Source organism: Tetrao urogallus (genome assembly GCF_951394365.1).
Source record: "Tetrao urogallus genome assembly, chromosome: 1".
Taxonomy (NCBI): domain Eukaryota; kingdom Metazoa; phylum Chordata; class Aves; order Galliformes; family Phasianidae; genus Tetrao; species Tetrao urogallus.
Window position 1 is genome coordinate 48586969 of NC_136813.1, and position 20692 is coordinate 48607660.

Below are 20692 nucleotides of genomic sequence, written 5' to 3' on the forward strand. Positions count from 1 at the left end.
CCTGAGTTTGCAGGGATCCATAAAGATCACCAAGTCTAACTCCTGGCTCCACACAGGACTGCCGAAACTTCAGATCAATCTCTGAGAAAGTTGTTCAGATGTTTCTTGAATCCCAGCAAGCTCAATGCCATGACCACTTGCCTGGAGAGCCTGTTCCAGTGCATGACCACCCTCTGATGAAGAACCATTTCCTAAACTGCAACTTCACCATCCCCCAGCAAAGCTTCATTCCATTCCCATGGGTTCTATCACTGATCATCAGAGAGAAGAAATTAACATCCGCCCCTCAGGACCACAGATCCTTCTCCACGATGCTCCACAAGGCTACTCTCTCTATACCAATGCACGCAGCATGAGCAATAAGCAGGAATTGATTGTGAGTCAGGCTAATTATGACCTTGTTGCTATTCCCGAAACATGGTGGGACCACTCCCATGACTGGAATGCTGTGATAGATGGCCACAAACTCTTCAGAAGGGATAGATGGGAAAGAAGGGTGGTGGTGTAGCCCTTTATATTAAAGACTGTTTTGAGGTTGAAGAGCTTGGGGTTGGGAATGATAGAGTGGAGTGTCTATGGATAAGGATTAGGGGGAAGGCCAGTAGGGGCAGCATCCTGGTGGGGGTCTGTTATAGACCACCTAATCACGGAAGTCATGCGACCACTAACACTTGTTCTGATGGGAGTCTACAACTTCCCTGATACATGTTGGAAATATAATATAGTGCAGAGGAAGCAGTCCAGGAGGTTTCTAAACTGCGTGGAAGATTGCTTCCTTACGCAACTGGTAGGAGAGCCTACAAGGGGTGGTGCCCTGCTGAACCTGGTCTTCGCCAACAGAGAAGGACTGGAGGGAGAAATGAAGGTCGGCGACTGTCTTGGGCAGAGTGACCATGGAATTGTAGAATTCTCCATTCTTGAAGATGTCAAAAGAGCAAGCAGCAAAACTACCTTCTTGAACATTCAGAGGGCGGATTTTGACCTGGTCAGGATGCTTGTAGTGAGGGTCTCTTGGGAGTCGCTTCTCAAGGGCAAAGGGCCCAGGAAGCCTGGACACTCCTCAAGATGGAAATCTTAAAGGCACAAGAACAAGCTGTCCCTGAGTGCCATAAGGCGAGGCAAAGACGACTGGTGTGGATGAGCCGGAAGCTACCATTGAGACTCAGGGAGAAAAAGAGAGTCTACGTCCTCTGGAAGAAGGGACAGGCTACTTGGGGAGATTACAGAGAAGTAGCTAAGGTATGCAGGGAGGAAGTTAGGAAGGCAAAAGCCCAACTTGGAACTCAGATTGGACACTACAGTAAAGGCGAATAAGAAATTCTTTTACAAATATATCATATTATTTTATAAATATGTCAACGGCAAAAGAAGAACCAAAGATAATTTTCATCCTATGCTTGATGCAGCAGGGAATGTGGCCACTGAGGACAAGGAGAGGGCTGAGGTCCTCAATGCCTTCTTTACATCTGCCTTTAACAGCCAGATCAGTTATCCTCTGGGCTTTTTATGCCCTGATCTGGAAGCTTGGGACGCTGCTCAGAATACGCCCCAGCGATTCAGGTGGAGACAGTCAGAGAGCTTCTCCTCCATCTGGACTGTCACAAGCCCATGGGTGACCCAGATGGGCTGCACCCTTGGGTGCTGAGGGAGTTGGTGGGATGATTGCTGAACCACTCTCAACCATCTATCAGTGCTCCTGGTCAACTGGTGAGGTCCCAGAGGATTGGAAGCTTGCTGATGTGACTCCCATCTACAAGAAGAGACATCAGGAGGATCCAAGGAACTACAGGCCTGTTAGCCTGACCTCAGTACCAGGGAAAGTTATGGAGTAAATCATTTTGGAAGAGATCACACGGCTTGTGCGTGGTGTCCAGGGGATCAGGCCCAGCCGGCACAGGTTCGTGAAAGGCAGGTCGTGCTCGACCAACCTCATCTCCTTCTACGACTGGTTGACCAGACTGGTAGATGAGGGAAAGGCTGTTGTAGTTTATCTAGACTTCTGCAAAGCCTTTGACACAGTCTTTCACAGTACTCTTCTGGAGAAACTGGCTGCCTGTGGTCTGAACAGGTCTACCCTTCTTTGGGTAAGGAACTGGCTGGAGGGCGGTGTCCAGCGGGTAGTGGTGAATGGAGTTAAGTCCAGCTGGTGACCCGTTTCAAGTGGTGTCCCACAGGGGTTGGTACTGGGGCCCATCTTGCTTAATATCTTGATTGATGACCTAGATGAAGGGATTGAATGCACCCTCAGTAAGTTTGCAGATGACACCAAGTTGGGAGGTGGTGTCTATCTGCCTGAGGGTAGGGAGGGCCTTCAGCGGGTTTTAGATAAGTTGGATCACTGAGCTGAGGTGCATGGTATGAGGTTCAACAAGGCCAAGTGTCAGGTCCTGCACTTTGGGCACAACAACCCCATGCAGCGCTACAGGCTTGGGGATGAGTGGCTGGATGAGTGTGAAGAAGAGAGGGACCTGGGGATGTTGGTTGATGCTCAGCTGAACATGAGCCAACAGTGTGCCCAGGTGGCCAAGAGGGCCAACGGCATCCTGGCCTGCATTAGAAATAGTGTGGCCAGCAGGAGCAGGGAGGTGATCATCCCCCTGTACTCAGCACTGGTGAGGCCACACCTCAAGTACTGTGTTCCGTTTTGGGCCCCTCACTGCAAGAAAGGTCCTGGAGCATGTCCAGAGAAGGGCAACGAAAGCGGTGAGGGGTCTGGAGCACAAGTCTTATGAGGAGCAGCTGAAGGAGCTGGGACTGTTTACTCTGGAGATGAGGAGGCTCAGGGGAGACCTCACTGCACTCTACAACTTCCTGAAGGGAGGTTGTGGTGAAGAGGGATTTGGCCTCTTCTCCCAGGCAACGAGCAGGACACGGGGAAATGGGCGCAAGTTGTATCAGAGGAGGTTTAGACTGGACATAAGGAAGAATTACTTCTCTCAGAGAGTGGTCAGGCACTGGAATGTCTGCCCAGGGAGGTGGTGGAGTCACCATCCTTGGCAGTGTTCAAGAGGCATCTGGATGACATGCTGCATGATATGGTTTAGTGCTTGTGGTAGCAATAGTGATGAGGAGACAGTTGGACTAGATGATCACAGAATCACAGAATCACAGAATTGTAGGGGTTGGAAGGGACCTCCAGAGATCATCGAGTCCAACCCCCCTGCCAAAGCAGGTTCCCTACACCAGGTCGCACAGGTAGGTGTCCAGGCAGGTCTTGAACATCTCCAGAGAAGGAGACTCCACCACCTCCCTGTGCAGCCGGTTCCAGTGCTCCATCACCCTCACCATAAAGAAGTTCTTGCGCATGTTTGTGTGGAACTTCCTATGCTGCAGTTTCCAGCCATTTCCCCTTGTCCTGTCTCCACTCACCACTGAAAAGAGTCTGGCCTCGCCATTCTGCCCCCCACACCTTAGATATTTATAGACCTGGATCAGGTCCCCTCTCAGTCTTCTTTTCTCAAGGCTGAACAGACCCAGTTCACTCAGCCTTTCTTCATAGGAGAGATGCTCCAGGCTCCTCACCATCTTTGTGGCCCTCCAGTGGACTCTTTCCAAGAGATCTCTGTCTTTTTTGTACTGGGGAGCCCAGAACTGGACGCAGTACTCCAGATGAGGCCTTACCAGGGCAGAGTAGAGGGGGAGGATCACGTCCCTCGACCTGCTGGACGCGCTCTTTTCAATGCATCCCAGGATGCCATTGGCCCTCTTGGCCACAAAGGCACACTGCTGGCTCATGGCCAACCTGTCATCCACCAGTACACCCAGGTCCCTCTCCGCAGAGCTTCCCTCCAGCAGGTCATCCCCCAACCTGTACTGGTGCTTGGAATTATTCCTCCCCAGATGCAAGAATCTACACTTGCTTTTGTTAAACCTCATCTGTTTTTTTTTCTGCCCAGCTCTCCAGCCTGTCCAGGTCTTGCTGAATGGCAGCACAGCCTTCAGGCGTGTCAGCAAATCCTCCCAACTTCGTATCATCAGCAAACTTGCTGAGGGTGGCCACTATCTCCTCATCAAGGTCATTGATGAAGATGTTGAACAAGACCAGACCCAGCACAGACCCATCTTATAGGTCCCTTCCAAACTTGTGATTCTATGATTCTAGGAGTTCTCCCAGTATGTATACATTTCTGGGGTTACTCCGAGTCAAGTACAAAACCTTGCACTTTGCTATGTTGAACCTCATGATGTTTACATGTGCTCACCTTTTAAGTCTGTCAAGATCTTTCTGGATGGCATTCCCTCCTTGTAACATGGCATCTGCATCAGCAAACTTGCTGTGGGTGCACTCGTGCTTATCATTGATGAAAATCCTAAAGAGCACAATTCCTAAGACAGACCTCTGGACTCCACCTGGACATGGTGCCGTTCAACACAACCCTCTGTTTACGGTATTCTAACCAACTCCTTAACCACTGAATAATACACCCCTCAAATCCATATCTCTCCAATCTAGAGATAAGGATGTAGTGGGGACCACGTCGAAGGCATCAGTCACCTTCCCTTTGTCCACCAGTGTCATCACTCCATCACAGAAGGTCACCAGATTGGTCAGCCATGACCTTTCCTTGGTAAAGCCCTATTGGCTGACTCGGATCACCTGCTCATCCCTTTTGTGCTTTAACATGTCTTCTAGGAGAATCTGTTCCATGATCTTCGTGGGCAAAGAGGTGAGACTCACTGGCCCATCGTTACCCAAGTCCTCCTTCCTCCCTTTATTATAAATGGGTTGAGACATTTCCTTTTTTCCAGGCCATGGGAACTTCGCTGACAGCCTGATTTTCAAATATGAGGGAGAGTGGCTCAGCAACCACATAGAACCATAGAATCATAGAACTGCTCAGGTTGAAAAACACCCTCTAGATCATAGAGTACTTTTAATATAAATGGTAATGTATCCTTAGGATTGTAATATCAGCCTAGTGTCAGCAAAAATTACTTTCTGTACTCTACAAACCAAGCTTTTTCACTGCGGAGAAAAGCATGTAACATACAAAAGCATTACTTGAAAGTATTTTATAAAGAAGACCTGTTAGTTGCAAGTGAAAACTGAATATGAAGTGAATTAAAGGGATTTCAGTGCTCTATACCACTAAATTGCTTTTAACTCAAGGAAACAGACAGTACTTTCAATTAACTTTTGCTATAGTGAATAGTGGTAAAATTTAGAGTTCCATTAAATACCGCCAGGAAGCATGAATTTCCAGAAATACTGAACTCTGTCACTCTGGTAACAGCAACAATATACATATGGGCAAAAACTCTAGCTAAACATCCATTATATTTAAATGCATCTTGTGGATGGAGGGAAAGTAGTGTTTACAATATATCTTTATTTTAGAAAGGCTTTGAAAATTCTCACATGACAGTCTTATAAACAATTAAAGGAGATACTGTCCAGATTAAGCAGTTGCAACATAGATTTAAAAAAAAATAAAAATAAATAAAAATAAAAATAAAAATTGGAAAACTATTTTAGGAAAGAATTAACTGTGGCTTAGTGTTAGACTGAAAATATATTTATTGTGTGATATCACAGAAGTCTATCCAAGGTATCATTTTCCACTCGTGATAGTGGAATAAGGAACATTTTTATTAAATTTTCAGTTGTAAACTGTAGGTCTGCAAGTACTTTGGAAAATAAAATAGAGAGAGAGAGAAAGATCCATTGTGGTAATATATGTAAGTAGAACATAAATAAGTAAGAGGAGAGGATTGTTCTGGTATGTATGTAAGTATGGACTGTGGTATAAATACAAATTGTTAATAAAGCAAGTTCTTTAGAAAAGGGTCTTGGAGTTATTATAGACAGCTGTATCTTGTGGATGGAGGGAAAGTAGTGTTTACAATATTGCTGATTGAATGGTTGCCAACATTTATTACAGGAACTGTGAGTGAGCCGTTTCTCTGTTGGGACATATAAACTATAGTGGCATACAAATTATTCTGAAAAGAGTTTTCATTTTCTTTCCAAAGGCTCTTGCTGGTGAAAATGCATAGCTAATGATGATAACTATGTTGGAAAACAGTGTTTTGTAGCTGAGAATTAACTCTATCCAATATTGGTTTTGTGCTTTTTGTAACTGTTGTAGGTTTCATGGAAATAAATAGGAGTAATTATTTTTAGAGCAATCTAAGTATTTTCTTCATTATGTTTGCATATCCATTCAATATTTTCAAGCATTATGAATGCTACACTATTTTTTTCCCCCTTTGAGAAGAAACTTTATTAGAACTAAGTTTATCACAGATAAAATTTAACAGGAAGCAAAGCCATTACTGCAAATTTTACATATGTTTCTGTACATTTCCTCAGGAATTCCTCAGGAATTATCTCTTTCAAGAAAGACCAGAATTCTTTTAAAAACAATTTAGTTTTTTGTTTGTTTGTTTCTGTTTTTTTTTTTTTTTTTTTTCTTAATACTAAGAAAGACTGTAGTGTATTGTAGCAGCGATCAAATTACTTATTATTCTGGAAATAATCATGGTATCTTTTGTTTACTCTTGTTTACAACATTCTGTTTCCAAGTAGTATATACAGCACAATGTTTGTAGAAATCTACATGGATAAACTCAAATACTTTAGACTGAACAAAGGAATAGGTTACCATGTAAAAAAAAGCTAAGATTCAAGCAAGGATCACTATACTATTTGCAATATTTGCATCTGCTTTTCATGTCATATAAAGATATATTATGCTCTAAATTAGATCTAAATTGAGTAAAAAGAATAATGAAATAATTGGATCAAGTGGCAGGTACACATTTCAATGAGAATATCAGCATACATTTGGCTTAATAGGCTATTTAAAACTTGGTATGCATAAATGTGAGGAATTTTAGTGGATTTTGACACATAGGTTAGTGTCTTTTGTTAGAATAGTGTTCTACCCACTGAGTGGAATCAGCAAGTCTGTGTAGGACTCTGAGATGCAGGGGCCATGGCCAGGTATGTCTTGGAGCTGACCACACTCACTTGTTGCTTCTACATGTAGATCATAAAACCTGTATACCCACATAAAATAAAGGCCTTGATGAGTTCCTTTTGTTCTTCCGAAGCCTGTATGGCCTCAGCATATCCACACTGCTGTGAGAATAACACCTAGAATGGTGAGAGAGGATATTTGGGCTCCCCAAGCGAGCATCAAGAAGAGATATTTTGAAACAAGGAAGGAGTTTGGATAGATAAACAACTGGTTAGGAAGAGATCATAAAATAGTTTTCAGGTGAGTGTCTGGAAAGTTTTTAGTCTCTCTCTTAACTATTACTGGATTTTCCTGGAAAGTAATACTGCCTAACTGTACGTTGGGAGCAAACAGATATCTGAAATGCCTCCATTTGTTTGGGAGGACTGTGTTTGTCATAATCTGCTGTTGACTTCCATCTGGAAACTTAAATGCAGCCTAAAGAAAACTGGAGGTGGGATTTTTCTTTTATATATGTTTGAAAAATTCAAATTTGCATGTAAATCCTTCACAATAAATGAAGGCTCTTTTATTGTCGTCCTCAGCTTTCTGGTATTTTATCTGTTGTTTTGTTTGTTTGTTTGTTTTTAATCTGGACAATGAAGTTCATGGTTATATGTGATTATGCCTAGACCATTGTCATTCATGGACAGACTATTCCAAAAAAGCAAGTTGGCGAGTACTCCACCCAACATGTACAAGTTAGTGTCTGTATACAGGTAGCAGCAGAAACTCCCTGCAATTAGCCTGAACAATCTTTCTATATTTTCCAAATCCCGTAGTTGTTACTGTAATAAAAGAGGAGTGAGGCAGGTGCATGAATGAGGAGAAGCATGAAGGAAAACGGTACAGTTATGAAAGATACAATACCAACATAGAATCATAGAATCATAGAATCACCAAGGGTGGAGAAGACCCACAGGATCACCCAGTCCAACCATCCACCCATCACCAATAGTTCTCACTAAACCATGCCCTCTCCTCTCCTCTCCTCTCCTCTCCTCTCCTCTCCTCTCCTCTCCTCTCCTCTCCTCTCCTCTCCTCTCCTCTCCTCTCCTCTCCTCTCCTCTCCTCTCCTCTCCTCTCCTCTCCTCTCCTCTCCTCTCCTCTCCTCTCCTCTCCTCTCCTCTCCTCTCCATTCCTTCCTAATAAACTGATTAGAAAATACTGTTTTGGAGGACACCAGGAACTAGATTCCTGAGACATATGCTTTTGATGCATTTTCAACATATGCACTGAGCTAAAACTTGGGAAACGAAAGTTATCCCAAGAAAGAAAATAAATCAGTGATTAAGGGTAGCGCCTGTTTTGATTTCTTATTTACAATTAGAAAATCTGTCCTTTTATTTGTATGGAGGGAATAGACACAGGGACATCAGTGCTCTTCACTCCACATTTCCTTTTTTGCTGGTAGTTCAGTTTTTGATGTGGATTCAGGACAGAAATCAGCAATAAATTATATATATTTCTCACTCTTTTTTCTGAGTGCTTTATGATATCATTGTTAGCTGATACCTCAAGTCCTTTTCCAGATAATTGCTTCAAAACTCTTCTTTCTCTTGACAGTACTTTTCTGATCATGCAGTGAAGTAGTTCTAAAAGTTGCCTTAAGATGCAATAAAACTACCTCAATAAGAATAATCATAGATCTGATCACTCAACCCTCCTAATTTGTTCACTATGGGAATCTTGCATGCACTAATACATGACAACAGGTGGATTTACATTTCTACACCTGCTAGACATGAGAAAATAGCTGAAAACACCATGCCTTAAATTGTGGAAATTGTACTAAATATGCTTTACAGCAAAAATGAAGAAGGACAGTTTAAAATACAAACATTTGGAGTGATTAATTAATCTAATCTACAGGCTATGTTACTTTTATAAGACAGTGAAAAGACTGGCATTCTGGATGGCCAACCAAAAATAAATTGCTGAAGTTACTTAATCACTTTAATCACTTTAGCAATGGAAATGGATTTAGTTCATATTTCACGTCTGGAAAAGGCATGTTTTATGCATTCATGTTAAAAACAACATCCAGACAAGCAGTAAGATAATGAACTGCTACAGTAAAATTGGATCATAAATCTCTGGCATATGAAAGGTTAGAAATATATAAAATTATTTCACTTCCTTAATGAGCCTTAGTAGCAACATTCTGCTACAACCCAAACTTTCTTGTTTGTGCATTGTTTTCACAAGTTTCAGTGCAACTTCATCTCGTTGTCTAGACGGTAGATTTCTGCAGATCAAAACTGGTTATAAACCTTCTAGAGCAAAATGAAAGAGATTAAAAAGGAAGCATGTGGGTAAATTATTTTGAAGGACAGTAATTTATATGAGACTCCTGACTTGTAGGATAGAGAACAGCACTAATAAGATGAAAATTCAAGTACAAAAAATTTGTAACTTCCACCTAGTTTGATTTACAGGTCGTTAGCTCTATTATCATTTTGCATTATGAATCTTTTGCTTAGGTTAATGATAGAGGCTCTTCAATAGATAAAAAGATTGAAAATTTGATTTCTTTACCTAAAACTGGCATTATTGACAGTGCTGATTCCAGCATACAGGAACACTGAAGTTATAATGAATGTATTTTATAAAGAACATGGATTTAGAGGCAACTGGGAGAGAAGGTAATAGTATTAGAGCTAAGAAAGGTTACTGTTGCTCTATCTCCGTCAGAGGAAAAATACAGTTAATTTTTAGACTCTGTATCCAAAACAAAAGCCAGTATTCTAGATATATAACATGGGGATGTCTGCTAAAACAGACCTACAAGTCAAACAATAGAAATTAATCATTGCAAAAAATAAAGCAATTCATTTCTGATTCTTAAGAATGCAAAAGAAATGGATATGTTTTAGTTTGTGACATTGTTTATTTGTGCTGGATTAACTCATAAGTGGAAAGACTGAGTTCATTAATATATAATGTATCACTGTTAACTTAAAATGACGACTTTCAAATACTAAACCAGAGACTGCAGATCTTATAGTCCAAATGACTTACAGTATGATCGTTGGTCATGATCTTTCTCTTATGTACAGATCTTATAGAGCATGTGCAATTAAACTTGATATGTTGCACTCATTTCTTAGTGTATGATAAACCATGCAGAATTCTCTTAGCTGATGCTATTAGGCAGATGCCTTAATTGCTATCTAACAATGACTGCAATAATATTTCTTTGTTTGTAGGTGACACTACTTGTGTCTTGATATTCTCTGAGCAAGCATTTTTAATTATTACTTGTATTGATTTGCGTACTGTTACTATGATAATTAAAATATATAAAATCAAAGAGAAGGATTTTTGATCAAATTATTTTCTCTGATTAAATACCAAAAACTGGAGAAACTTTCTGCAGAACAGTATCTATGTTTATAAAATCTCAAAATCATAGAAATGTTTAGACTGGAAAAGATTTGTAAGATTGTTTAGTATATAGACAGATAAAAAATTAGAAACAGCTCAGGGCGATGTGTTTGAAAGAAGTCTTACCTGCACCTTGTTAAGGAGTACTAAATTATATGGGGAGTTTCCCTGAGGAAAATGGGGAATTTCTGTCACTTAATAGTCAAAGTAAACCCAGATTACTTAAAAAGGGATAAAAATGTAATGTTTGTCATCATACTTTATATATGGAAACAGAAATTTGATTCACTGATGATATTCCCCATGTGAAGGCCAGTTAGATGTAAATTTTCAGTTTTCTTGGCTCCTAAGCATGTATCATCTCACTTTTCCATCTTATATTGTTGCTCATAGATAAGGTTTAGTCCTTTAGTGTTCATTCTCATGATCCTGACTTGGAATCTGAAAAAGGTTTCTGAGATACTTTTCTTAGAACAGCCACGAAAACCTATTTCACTGAAAGAAATGACCATCCAGTGACAGAGGTGAAATGTATGAGGATATTAAGAAATTGCTGATAGAATTTCTATGCAAGTACAGAACCTTCCTGTAATGCTAAGCAATTATCTGAATTTTAGTCATTTCACTGGTTGTGTCTACACTACCAAATAAATTAGTTTGTGAGTTGTCTCCTGATTTCAGTTCCACTGTCTACATAGTATAAATGCTAGTTCATGCACAGTTTAGTGTTAAGAAAAAACATCTCTATCTCTCCAAAATAAGCTTTAAGTTCTACGGATAATTCTTTCCAAGGACTGCTTCCAGAAGTCAGTGCAAACCAGACAGGCAAAGGTTTGGACTCCTCTGCATTATGAAGTCCTTCAACAACAGCCTTTTCATTTTCAAACCACTTTTCCATGCCTGGATATCGTATCCCAGATCCTGTAATATACTCTGTCAGATTTGTTTTATAAAAATACCACCTGTTGCAGCACAGTCCTCTTTTTTTTTCTCCCCTTCTCCCTCCTCTCTCCCCTTTCCCAGGTACTTTGAGCTAAAACAAACAAAATAGTAATTGGATCTTTGAGCCAAGGTGACCATTTTGTACGGCTGAGAAGTGATGCAGGACACTGCAGAGTGTAGTGGAAGTTTGCTCAGCAGTTTCTTCTGTGTATTGCTATTACAGAGCATGGTAGACATAGGCCATCCAGCACCACCTTGTCTCAATCTCCTTTTGGGATGTGTATTTAGCTGTGTAAATACAGCTGCAGTGACTCTTTTTGTATGTCAGAAGGAAACTCCTTTGTGGAGTTCTGTATCCTCAGAAATGTTTGAAAACACTGGAATCTGATTTTAATGCCAATATGGAAGTTCTTCATCCTACCCTTTAACATCAGACAAACTTAATGCTGAAACTATATCTACATCTGAGTACTCCATTTCCTTCTTCATTTTTTACTAATGTCTCTATGTCCAATATAGCAGGAGCTGCAATAAATAACATTAATGCAGGACAGGATTCAGTTGTCTATACAGAAGTGCCAAATGCCACTGAAGATACTCTAATATATCCAGAACATTCTGTTGTCGTTTAACTCAGCAGGTAGCTAAGCATCACAGAGTCACTCTCTCACACTCCTCTCCCAGTGGACTGAGAGAAATGGGAAAAAAAAACAGTGTAGAACTCATGGGTTGATAAACTATTTACTAAGATAGAAAAGGAAGAGAAAAAGAAAATAATAGTAATGATAATAACATATTTAGAAAGCAAGTGATGCACAAGTTCACCACCTGCTAACCAATGATCAACCAGTCTCTGAGCAGTGGACATTCCTCCTATCCCTGCCCCACTCAACTCCCGTAAGTTTTTTATTTTTTATCAAATGAAGTCATATGGTATCTATGGCCATCTTAGGTCAGCTATCCAGGTTCTCTCCGCTTCCAGCTCCTTGTGCCTCCCACCCTCTCTCTGTGACAAGACTGTATGAGCCAAAATAGAGCATCATACCAGATACTATGAAGAAAAATACCAACTCTCTACCTACCAGCTGAAACCAGGACATGGCCTTGCAGGGCTTTGTAAGAAATAAGCTTCTTTTGGATGGGCAGATGTACGCTAAGTGCAATAGACTGAGCATCTAAAATATCAGTATCTATAAAATAGACTGGGAAAAAAAAAAAAAAAGAAAGAAAAAAAAAAGAAAAAACGATGTCTTAAGTATTGTCTGTCATTATCTTCTTAAACTCCTTAACATCACAATAACACTACCTTCTGTCACATTAGGGATGATGCCTACTCACAAGCTCACTATTTCTGACACGGACTGATCCTTATAGCCACTAAAGCAAAGGAGATGAGATTCTGCCCTGCTAAAAAATGAGTTCACCTGCAGTTTTGCATAAACTTTATTGAATTTTCAAATGGATGTATATTAAAAAACCTAGCCTTCATATTTAAAATGATCTCATGCAATTATGAAGATGTAAGCACATTTTAAATGTGGGTTTTTTTTGTTTTTTTTTTTTTTTTTTTTTTTTTTTTTTTTTTTTTTTTTTTTTTTTGCCTTTTCATTGGTTTTGGTTTCCTTTCTTCTTGCATAAAGTAAAATGGCTGTAGAGAAAGTAGCATGAATTTATGAGAATTTCGAAAATCATTCACTCTATTTCATAAGTATATAAATATCAATCCCCTACACTCCAGGACACACATTAATCACTGAATACCAGAAGTTAGGGGTCCCAATTTCTGGTTATCTAAATTATAAACTATATTGTAATGTTTCTCCCATTTCTAAAGAATCCAGCATTTGTCACAGCCAGATTCAAATAGTAAAACAGAGACTTTACTGTTAAGAAAAAATCTATGTATTTTGGTTTTGAATCTTTATTCTCTTTCACCTTACAGTTACTTGCAACCTGTTGGGATTCAGATCTCATGGAAAGATACAATGGGAAAAGAAATGAAAATAATTTTACAACATATAATTTTTGCATTCAAAACCCTGTTTTCTATGCTAATTTATTAATTTAATTGATAGGGATAGCAAGTATATAAATGTTCATGTACATAGTTTGCTCCGAAAATAATTCCTCCTATTTATTTCTATACAAACTACAATCAATACAGAGAGCATAATAACACTATCTGATAGAGCAAATTCTCAGCTAAAAAATTCTATTTTCCAACATAGTCACTACCACTGGCCATGTATTTTTGCCAGGAATGAACAAGAACCTTCATGCCATGCTCATAAAAATATTCATCAGTAGAAGTCAGTCATCATGACTGACATGATGACACTATTTCTGAAAAACACCACCCACTAACTCATTGTGCTCACATTCACTCTTTGGTCTCCATAAACATTCAGCAAGTGTCGATGAAGGTCAGTAGGTGCCATTTTTTCCATATGGAGGAATTCAACGACAGACCTTTAATTCATACAGATTCCCATGTTAGACGGTGTTCAGTCAGACTGCCTCTGCTGCCATCTGTCACACAGCAACAATATTTAACAGAATATTGGTAGGAAGGTTCAACCTCTACTACATGGGTGTCCAACCTTTTGGCTTGCTTAGGCCAAGCTGAGTAAAGAGGATTGTCTTAGGCCACACACACACACACACACACACATCAATTGCTTCAGAAGTAATGCCTCATATTTATTTCCATGAAAAGTACAACCAATGCAAAGTGCAAAATAACAGTATTTGGACAAATTTTAATCTACAAAACAGTCTTTTTCAACATACTTACCACCATTAGCTGTGCATTTTCATCAGCAATGAACAAGAGTTTGCATGCTACTCTCATAAAAATCTGTATTAGCAGAGGTGACACATTTGTCACTGTTGCCACTGCTGAAACTCAGCACCCACTGCCAAACTGTGCTCATATTTACTCTTTAGTCTCTGTAAACATTCAACAAGAGTCAATCAGTGTCAATGGGTGCTGTTATTTCCTCATAGAGGAATTCAATTACACTTTTGTTTTATACATGCTTCTATGTCAGACGCCATTTTGTCAGACTGCTCATCTGCTGCCATTGATCTCACAGGAACAAAATACAATGGGATACTGGCAGGAAGGTTAAGTCTTTTTTAACATGCCACCAACATCTGCCTCTGAAAACACGGTTACAAATATATCAAATATATCAAGCAGTTTTGCTAGTCAACCTTCTGACCACCAAGAATAGAGGTTTCTGTTATTTCATGATTGCTCTGTCCAAGACAGTCCCCAGCCTTCACATCTCCCACCAGCCCTTTTCCGTTAGTGAAGAGCAGGTCTAGCAAGGCACCACCCCTGGTAGGCTCACCTACCAGCTGCCTAAGGAAGCTATCTTCCATACATTCTAGAAACCTCTTGGACTGCTTTCTCTGCACTGTATTATATTTCCAACATATATCAGGGAAATTGAAGTTTCCCACAAGAACAAGTGCTGGCAAATGCACTATTTCCACAAGCTGCTCACAGAACGCCGCATCCATCTCTTCATCCTGATTAGGCAGTCTATAACAGACCCCCACCAAGATGTCACCCCTACAGGCCTTCCCCCCAAACCTTACCCCTAGACACTCCACTCTATCATTCCCAACCCCAAGCTCTTTAACATCAAAACAGTCTTTAATACAAAGGGCCACTCCGCCACCCTTCCTTTCTCGTCTATCCCTTCTGAAGGGCTTGCAGCCATCTATCACAGCACTCCAGTCGTGGGAGTGGTCCCACCAATGGTAATGGCAACTAGGTCATAGTTAGCCTGGTGCACAATCGCTTCCAACTCTTGTTGCCCATGCTGCATGTATTGGTGTAGATGGTTTCTCTGGTAAGACAGGTCTCATGAAATTCTGGTAAAAATACATATTCAGATTTTTGAGTTGAATATCTAATTGCAGCTCTATACATACCATTTGAAAATTTGCAGGTAACATGTATATATAAACTGAAAGTGCTGTCGCAAACATAAATTGATGATTTTTTTGCAGTCTTGAAATTATTCTCAAACTTCTTTATCAAACTGGAAAGCACAGCTGCGTATTCTTCATTCTCCAGAGCACCGTGTTTAGCCAGTGTATCAAAATGCATACAAGTATTTGCCATCATTTTAGTCAGCACTACACAGCACTGCTTCACCATGACCTGGTTCCAGTTGACACTGTGTTAATAGTGCAGTGACAGGTTGGTTGTTGCTTAGTGATAGGTAAATGCCTGGGGTCACTCTGCAAGGAAGAGCTCAGTCAGGGCTGCACTGCAAGCCATGCTGGGCCTCATGCTATCCACAAGACACAGGTTGGACATGCCTGTTCTACTGCCATACTGCCAAAGTCCATCTCTGATGTTGAGGGCCAGCATAATAAAATAGGAGGCATTACTTTTGGAGCAGACCTCATAACAGTAGATTCCATAAAGCAAAAGCCTTTATTCATCTAAATCATTTTGACTCATTATGCCCTTTTCTCATGAACCTTGAAGTAAACAGGGCTTAGCTGAAAAACAATCTTGAAGTATTAAGAAGTTCAGCTGAGTAAATTGATTTATAATTCAGATATGGCAAACTGATGTGCACTGCTAGATAATTTATTTTTCTTTAAAATCAAAGCCTAAAACCCAACAAAGCTCCACTGGAAAAATGTTTGAGAGTGTTAACATTTATTTAGCCTTTTTAGATAGTTGTCAATTTCTTCTTTAGTAAATGGAAGGTAAAGAAAATAAAAAAGACACATCTTCCATTGTGTTAATTTCCGGTTTAATTCTCAGATATCTCTTACATCACTTTTCACCTCTTCTAAATCAATTCAGTCAAAAAAACAGTAAAGTAATGTATGTTCCTTCTTCTGTATTACTTGTTACTGAAAGCCACTTTTTGTTGTGGTTTATTTGTTTGTTTTATTACTATTGCTGAGTTGTGAAACATTTAATGCTTACAGAATCATGGAATAGCCAAGGTCAGAATGGACCTTTGAGAAAACCCAGTCCAGCCCTCCAGCCTTTTTCATTTCATTTTCTGTTCAATGGAGAAGGCAAACCATGCACTACATTATAAAAACACCTGCAGTACTTGAAGAGTGTGAATACATGCATTACAAGTGTGCTATAATCATCTCCATGTGTAATACGGTGCACACTTTCTTTTTAAAGTATAAAACATTAGTTTCAGCAAGTATAGATATATATAGTCATAAAAATATGAAAACAACATCAAGAAATTAATTGTTTGCCAGATATCCTTCATAATATTGTTTTTCTGAGATATATTTTTCTCCCCTCATTGAGATTTAATGGAAAATATCACATGAATTTCCTATGGAGTAGTCTCTGAATATAACTTGTAATAATCTATTGTTTGTACTTTTCTTTCAAAGAACTAGATACTGTTAAGAATTTTGTGATGCTTTTTAAGATGAATGATTTAAAAGCACTGTTTGGGGAAGAACCTGGTATATAATGAATTAGTGAGTTTTACTTACCTAGTGACTATTCAGTAAAGGAATTTATATAGTGTTTCAAAGCAAGAAATGAAAATTGCAACAGCAACCAGTATGTAAAAACTGAAGCATGCATGAGGCATTTGAATATAAATCTGTAATCTAGATAATGTAAATACAATTTGAAAATTGTCTTGATATTGTATATTTAGGAATAGAACCTGGAAAAGAAAGGGAGGAGACATCCCTTAGGAGCTCAAAAGTTTCAACCTCCTTCAGGTTGAAGTCAAGAAAATGTTTGGCAACTTCTGTCCCTTTTTAGTTTGTGGAATGCTAATGAAAAGTCTTTATTTATTTATTTATTTATTTCTGAAAATTTACCAATACATTTTCTCATATTTGGCTGATATTTGTCAGTGGTGATGTTTTCTTGACTCAATAACTTTGTCTTAGCTCTCGCTATCTGTTAATTTCTGAACCCGTTACTCTGCCACCACTGTTCATTCATTCTTCTTAATCTCTTTGTTGTTGTTCCAGAACCAGAACCAGAAGAGTTTCCTCCTACATTTTGATTTTATTTATTTATTTATTTTTTGCTACAAATATTTGTAGAGTTATTACTGCAAGTTTTCTATGAATTAGGAGTGTTAAACTCATTTAAAGGGAAGGATCACCTCCATGACTGATTATGATATCTGAAAGATGTTTTAAGTGTCTGAATCTGAATGTTTAATGGATAAAATATTTATTTAAATACTACAATAATAATTACTATTATTTAAATAAGTATAGTTTAGGAATTGAATTGTTTATTAAATAAAGATTTTTTTTTTTTAATTTTAAGAGATGAAAGTGCAGGAGTAAAAACTGTTTTAGTTCTACTTCCAAAATTGCCTTGGAAAAAAAACCCTTTGATCTATGCTCTTTGGTGATCCACCAAACATCCATTTCGTGAAGTACTGAGTGCCTCATCTTTTTCTAGACAGACTGCTACTAAATGTGCATGATAAGGAGAAATTTCTTCTCTCCTTGCTAGCCTTTATTGTTTCTCTTCCTCCTTGTATGTCCACTTGCATTGTACTGAAATAGCTAATTTTCACAAATTCCAGGTAAGAGCTCTGGATCGATAAATCCACAAAATAGCAGTCTATTTTCCTGTCTGACTACAGCTACAAAGAAGATAAATTCATCCTAGCAGATTCTTCAGGCAACATGATTGACTTTAACTGACTCTTCCTTTAATGTATTTTTTCAAAGCTACAGGAAGGATAGGAGGATATTTGGGTATATATAGCAGGTTCACAAAGAGCAGCTTTCAAGCTGCCTTTAGAAAAAAAGAGTATTTATAACTCAAGCAATGAAAAAGTTGTTCCTATCAAAAATGATGATTCTCTGTAGCTTCTGTTAAATTAGCTTAACAGAGGACAACACCATGACTAAAATATTTATACTTCATCACAGCCCAAAAACAAAAAGATGTTTCCTAGTTTACTCATCTTTACAAATGATACAAAGGAAAGAAGTACCTAAACAATGAATGCAAGAACTTAGACTGTAAATTCTACATCAGCTCAGTAGTGATGAGCTTCATTCCACTAGTAGAGTTTACCTACTTAATTATATATGTATTGACCTAATTACAGAAATATCGACATTTTGAAGTTGAAGGAGGGAAGATTTAGGTTGGATGTTAGGGGGAAGTTCTTTACAAGGAGAGTGGTTAGGCCCTGGAACAGGCTGCCCAGGGAGGTTGTGGATGCCCCGTCCTTGGACGTGTTCAAGGCCAGGTTGGACGGGGTCCTGGGCAACCTGATCTAAATGTGTATGTTTGGTGGCCCTGCTAGGCAGGGGGGTTGGAACTACATGATCCTTGAGGTCCCTTCCAACCCGGGTGATTCTGTGATTCTGTGATTCTGTGACATTGCTTTATATGAATGTAATTACAATGTCAATATTTGTTGCGTGTAATAACACTGTCTTTAGACTTGTTAATTTTGATTGATAGTGGCATGCCACAAATTTTTTTATAGGGTAAGACAGTCTAACAGTATGAATAGCAAATGTAAGGACTTCCAAATTTAGATACGTCTCCAAGACTTTTGGTTTTTGATTGTTTAAACAGGTACAGGAAATACAATGGATGATTATGTCCTTGTTCCATATAAAGCACTCTTTTGAGTTGGATAATTTTTTATCCTGGTCCAAAAAGTAAAACTATTCTGCCCAGAATTCAGTAAAAAAAAAATCCTATTTGAAGTCAGGCAAATTGCACAAAAAGGGAGGTTTTTATATAGCAACAAACATAATTTACTGTACCTCTTGCATCAGGTATATGTTAATTTGGAAAAATATTGTGATCTAGATAGAACCAATGTCATGTGAAATTATTTTATTATCCCTTCAAACCCTAGAAATATGTAAGTAGTGAATTGTTGTGCAACTTGCAAAACTGTTCATCTTGGTTTGAAAATGTTTGTTGAGAATATTGTACAAGAAATTCTTTGTTCATAGCTGGTGGACCTTTGACATATCTTCAATGATTAATAGTCATATCCTTTATTGTGTCTTTGTAGATGCAATCACAAAGGATTTTTAGTTTGGCAGAAACATGAGAATCAGACGCTGAACAGTGACAGTACATGTGCTGAAGAAACACACACATTTTCTAGCTGTAACATGTTGCCAGAACTGACAGAGGCATACATCATAATGTTTTTTCTTATTTGTCTCGACAGGGATGCCCGATAACACAAACCTCAGTGACATGAAGCAAATCCATCAAACCATCAATGCCAGCACTTTACATACAACTGGAGCAGGCTGTACAACAATAGTGGATTATATGACATTTATGCTGATTAGTTTAGTAACACTATTTCTCAATCTCTGGTAACTGTTTGTCTTGTAATGTGTGTCTTACTGCCATTTGTTTATCCCCATTCACAGTTCTGTAATAAAGGATTAGTAAAATGTATGACAGCTTGTGCAACATCAGCTTATCTGATTTTAGGCCTGAATATCAACAAAGTTGTTTGTATAATATTTTTGTAAGTTTTTTACACCTGTATCGTCATAAACAATCATGTTTGCTTTAACAATATTTTATGTCAAAAACAAGTTGACTATGAAAATCTTTCTCTTAAAAGCAAATTCTACAAAAAAGATCACAGAATGACAGATAGACAGAATTGTGGAAGGGAGCCATGAAGATAATCTGGAGAAAACTCTAGAGTTATTTTGTAGAAATTCTGCTCAAGAGAATCCAGTTGATACTTAAATGTCTCTGAAAATGAAGATTCTACAGTACTTTTGAGCCATTTGTACCATTGCTAAAACCATCGCAGCAAAAATGTTTTCTTGATTGTTTTACATTTAAATGTTACATTTAATGCTAGTGCATTTCAGCCTTGTCCATTGCCTCTTGTCCTGTCACTAAGCACCACTAAGAAGTCTGGCCCATTTTCTTTGCACTTCATATTAAGGTATTTATACCTTATATCAGGTAAGAACACCGTGAGGCTTTTCTTCCTCAGCCTGAACAGTCCCAGCTCCCTCAGCCTCTCCTTGCATGAAAAGTGTTTCTATCTTTTAAAAATCTTAATGATTCATTGCAGAACTCACTCCAGTATATCCATGCCTCTCTTCCCCTGGGAAACGCAAACCTGGATACAGCACTGCAGATGTAGACTCTTCAGTGCTCAGTAGAGATCACCTCCTTTGACCTGCTACCAATGTTTTTCGTAATTCAGTGTACGAGGTTTTTGGTTGTTTTTACTGCCAGGCCACGTTGCTAGGTCATGTTCAACTTGTTTTCCCAGGTCCTTCATGAAGCTGCTTTCCAGCCAGTCAGCATCAGTGTACAACAAATACATGGGTTATTCATCCCTAGATGAGGGACTAGCATTTCCTTTTGTTGAACTTCATTAAGTTTTTATCAG

At 38.9% G+C, this 20692-nt stretch overlaps 1 protein-coding gene across 1 annotated transcript in view; it reads left to right on the forward strand.

Annotated features, from left to right (window-relative positions):
* The window catches only part of GPC5 (glypican 5), a gene marked incomplete at both ends in the record, with an annotated part of 607225 nt that extends 587578 nt beyond the window's left edge, over positions 1 to 19647 (forward strand). The window contains 1 exon segment of the mRNA XM_079539519.1: positions 19490 to 19647. Coding sequence (XP_079395645.1) covers positions 19490 to 19647 — 158 coding nt within the window.
* Between the last annotated feature and the right edge of the window lie 1045 nt (positions 19648 to 20692).